The sequence below is a fragment of the Hakea prostrata genome, chromosome 1 (assembly GCF_041222555.1).
Source record: "Hakea prostrata isolate BN-2017 chromosome 1, UWA_Hpros_2, whole genome shotgun sequence".
NCBI classification, from domain to species: domain Eukaryota; kingdom Viridiplantae; phylum Streptophyta; class Magnoliopsida; order Proteales; family Proteaceae; genus Hakea; species Hakea prostrata.
Genome location: NC_142600.1, coordinates 21,164,362 through 21,169,026, shown reverse-complemented (window position 1 = coordinate 21,169,026; position 4,665 = coordinate 21,164,362). Strand labels below are relative to the sequence as shown.

Here is a 4,665-nt window from a genome sequence, read left to right as displayed (position 1 = left end):
TGAAAAGAATACGAAAACTTTTAAAAAAAAATCGAAGGAAACCATCGACCTATCTCAGCCCCTCTATCTATGCATTTCAAATTTACTAGTTGGTATAATTTGGAAAGCAAACACATGAGCATGTAACAGCTTTGCTATGGTTTATTATTATAATGTAATCTAAACCAATTTATCTTATTTTATTATTATTATATAGTTTTGTGGTACAACCAACCAATTTATCTTTAACCCATTCTTACAATAATGAAAAAAATTAAACAACAAATACTATCTTAGACATATTGGCTTCTACGTGCAGTGAGACAGAAAAACATATGCATGAAAATGAAGAAAATCCCACCATAAACATCCAGGCTTAGAAGCACAAAGCAATGACATCTTTCCGCAGCAAATAATACAGTTTGGCTTGGCCCCAGAAAGCTTGTACAAGAAAAAGCCAAGAAGCCAAGCAGCACTGATGGTGACCCTTCGCTGCTGCCTCTATTAACTATAATCCAGTACAAACAAATAAAGATTCCTACCCAGAAAATAAAAATGAAAAATATAAAGCAATAAAAGAAAAAACTAAGTTCCCTTATGCATTAATTATTGATCTTTTCCCATTACCATGTAATAATATAAATAAAACAACTCTATTTATTGTCGACAATTACAATCTCTTTTGAGGGTTTCTGCTCCTCCAAAGCTTCAAGGTGATCACATCTTTCATTCGGTAATACAATCCATCTACTCTCAACTTGCTTTTGATTCACAGCTTTAAGTCCTCAATCGATATGCAGAATTAATGTGTTTTATTAAGTTGTTCTGAACTGGTAAAACCCATTTCATCATTTAAATGGAGATGCATCCACCATGGTTTTAAACTCCAGCTCCAGTTATTTGTTGGGTATCAACTCCAATATTGGTCTTGGCCTGCTGCATCAACATTATTTTATTGCACATATCAGCATTTTATTTCAACTTTTTAACAATTTTAAATGAAATTAAAAAATGTAAGACTTGATTTCTCACCAATTAAGCAGCCAAACCTCCTCCAATTGATGACTGAACTCCTAGGTTTAGAGCATTCACTTTGTCTGGCATCAGAAAGAAAATACAGAATAAGTTTTGGTGACAAAGAGATCGAATAATCTCCTTAGAAATATAGTATGTTCTTAAAAAAATAAAAATAAAAATAAAAAAACAGTAAGTTACTTACGAAGGGGAGTTGTTTGAACAAAAAGCATGCTCCAATAACAAAATAGCACAGCAAGAGAACAAATCCTTTCATGTAATGTGATGTCCCATCCTGCGAGTGAGTAATTGTTATTTCAAAGATTATTCGATTTTCATCAATGTTATATATATATATATTTTTGGCTTATATACCTGTAAAGTGAAGGCTGTGACAATGATGGACAAAGCAAGAGAACCAGTCTCAAGGAGGTTGAAGTCAAGGTTCATTTTAACACCCATGATCCATGCAACCAATACAGTCAAAGGAACCTGAACCATACAAAATATATGTTAGCTGAGTGATTAAAATAGCTTTTGTTGGGTGAGTCTGAAAGAGATTGATAGACATTTAAAGATTATTAATCTTACCACAAAGATAGAAATTTGTGTTGCAGACCCTAGAGCAACACCCAAAGATATGTCCTGCATCATGTCCAAAACCAAGTCAAGTTAAATCAACGATCAACTAAGAATTTGATCTCAAACTAATAATTCTTAAGAAATCTGCAATCACTTCACTCACCAACTTGTTCTTGAAAGCAAATATGATTGCTCCTGCATGTTCTGCTGCATTTCCAACAATTGGTAGCAAAATTATGCTGATGAAGCTCACTGACAGACCCCATGTTTCTGATGCATCCTGATTATTATGAACAACCCACATTATTCACAAATCCCGTATGTATTTTTCAGCTTTCAAAGAATGAATTCTATTCAGATCTCAAGTCCTAACCCAACACATGATCATTTACCATTTTAACCTTTCTCTGTGTGTATGTGTGCTTTCCGGTTTTACCTTCTTTTTTTTTTTTTTTTTTTGGTACAAAGGGACTTTATTAAGCCAGGGATGAGGATATTAATATGCCTCAACGAGAGTCAAACCTATGACCTCTTTCACTAAGAGGTGTTGGTTTTAACCACTAGAACAGCTTTGCGTTGGCTATACGGTTTTACCTCTATGGTGCCCACAACATATTCTGAGAGCAGAGCTATGACAACAGTCATTCCCACCAACCAAGCAAATGCACTCCAGAAACTGATCACAGCCTCTTCTTCTGAACTCACTTCATCACTATCTTCTTCCTGTTCCAATTCCACAGGGAACCACTTTCATGATCAGAGTAGAACAAGTTAAGGAACCGCCAAATTGAGAAAATGGAAATGATAATTAATATGGAAGTTGAGGCAGTTAAAAAGACCTCTGGGGCTTCAAATAACTGGCGATGGGTCTTCAATTGGAAGAAGAGATAAGCAGAATATGCAATCATCATGATGATACTGCTCACTCTCGACAATGTAAGAATGGAGCTTTCCATGAGTTCAGTAGAGCCACCTTTGATCTTGAACATGACAGGCAACATGTGACATAGAAGTCCCAGCAACAGCAGAAGGGAGTTCACATCTGCTTGCTTCTGTTTGATGGGGGGAGGAAGGGGAACAAAAAACAACAATATCTTAAAAACTCTTTTCTTTTCTGAATCTTTTATATTTGATTTTAGTACTGTTTTGCCATTCTCATCTTACCCTGTCATATTTCTGTTCCTTCTTGATATTGGCCAAGCCCCCACAGAAGAGAGAAGTCCCAAGAACAAGAAGAAGGTTTGAAAGCACTGAACCCAAAAGGGAGTACTTCACCACTGCTATCTTTTGCTGTTTAAGAGCAAACAATGCTATTATCAGCTCTGTTGCATTACCACATGTTGCATTAAGTAGCCCTCCCACTGCAAAATTCACATCAACTTTCAGATGAAAATCATATCTCTACAAGGGTTTGTGCGACCGTGTGTGTGTGAGAGAGAGGGAGATTATACCTGTGGGACCAGTGTAGAAAGCAATTTGTCTGCAATTTTTTTTGGAGACAAGGAAAAAGAAAGAAGAAATTTATTAACAACTTTTTCGCAATGGAATGGACTTAATCAAGCGATTTTTGCTAAGGATTTAAGAAATACTAACTCAGTGAGAAAGCTGACTCTTTCAGCAAGTGGGGTAAGCCCTAGCAAGCTCAGCGCGAACACCCATGGCTGTTACAGAAAGACAAAACATAAATTATTAAAAAAATAAAAAGACATGAATAGTAGACATTCTCTGTAATTCCTATACATTAAAAGGGAAAAAGTTAACCCAGATATGATGGTCAAGAGATTCAAGTCAAGGGTTACAGTAATATACTCTAGTAGTCAAAGAATTTTCAACGCCTGCAATTAATTAAAATATAAAAGATTAAAAAAGATAACACTTTCCACTCACCGTTCCGAAGTTGTAAACGGAAGCGAGAATGGCAAGCGGAACGGCAGGGAAGAGCACAGCGAGCTTGGTACCCAAGATGACCTCTTGAAGATTGGTCAAGAGATTCCTGAGAAGCCCACATCGAACCTTTGAGACAAGGGAAAGATCAGATTTCTTCCGCAGTGATGAGGAAGACATGTTGTGTGCGGTTCGCCCGTGCTTAATTTCCTTGCTGGAACCCTTGAGATTTCCTCCGTTCTCCAGCATCCAAGGCTCCTGTTGTGACGCCATTACTGCAATTTGGAGTTTCTACTACTAATATTACGCGAATACCCAGGAAAGTTCTTTGTTCAAATAACTGATAGCTTCCTGTTGCAGAGAAACGACAACACCGCTTACTGCAAATTGCTTGTTTCTCGGTTTTGTGAGAGGTGGAGCTAAATGCTGCCAGTATTAATACTCTCTTGAAGGCAGCTTCCTAGGCAGCTTCCTGGAAGCTTCATTAGCTCTCATATGTATATATATGTATATATCTTAAATATCCATGTTCGTCATGGGGTCGCAAACAGAGAAAATCAATTATGGATGATTAATAATTCTTCTGGTGTCAAGATATGATCTCCATTGCATGGTATCCCCACACCCCAAAAAATATATCTTTCTTGATTCGAGAATCTGAAAAGAGAAACACAAAGAAGTTGATTTACCCACTCGATTTTAATATGATGTTCTCTCCCATTCTTACCTCATGGTTTTTATTTATTTATTATTATAATGAAATAGGATCTAATTCAGAGTAAGTAATGGTACCACAAATTCATAATGTTGAATTCTAAAAGAAAAAATGAGAAAAAGTTCTATCATAGTGCATGCAAACATTTAAACGAATTCAATTTACCTTAGATACACTACTTTCCGTATTCAAATCCAATAAATAAAATTGCAATTCGAATTCAATTAGATATGTAGCAAAAATTTAAAAAAATATCCAAATTTGTATTCGAAACTTTGTCGGTTATCCAATAATTATCTCATCAGATAAACAATTGATTATATTTTTTCAATTTCTATTTTTTTATCTCCGGTTTCTATCCAGTTTTTGAGAAAAAGTTGTTTGACCTAATGGTTTTTCAAAAGTGGCCAATTGACTATAGATAATTGATGGGTTTTAGGAAGTACAACCTAATCACTAGGTTTATCGGTTCAACCTTAGTAAATGTCAAA

At 35.7% G+C, this 4,665-nt stretch overlaps 1 protein-coding gene across 2 annotated transcripts; it reads right to left on the bottom strand.

Moving 5' to 3' along the window:
• Positions 1–379: 379 nt before the first annotated feature.
• Positions 380–3,914, bottom strand: LOC149028216 (vacuolar cation/proton exchanger 3-like). Of its 2 annotated transcripts, none has more exons than XM_089169360.1 (12): positions 3,463–3,914; positions 3,169–3,236; positions 3,027–3,055; positions 2,740–2,936; positions 2,415–2,627; positions 2,170–2,298; positions 1,739–1,855; positions 1,585–1,638; positions 1,369–1,485; positions 1,199–1,288; positions 1,012–1,076; positions 380–915 (listed from the first exon to the last, which is right to left on the bottom strand). In XM_089169360.1, the coding sequence occupies exons 1-11, from the start codon at positions 3,730–3,732 to the stop codon at positions 1,068–1,070; spliced, it is 1,293 nt and encodes a 430-aa protein (XP_089025486.1). In that variant the 5' UTR covers positions 3,733–3,914; the 3' UTR covers positions 380–915; positions 1,012–1,067. The 2 variants fall into 2 exon arrangements, with proteins under 2 accessions (XP_089025486.1, XP_089025495.1); XM_089169369.1 differs by having other exon boundaries at positions 380–912.
• Positions 3,915–4,665: the final 751 nt, after the last annotated feature.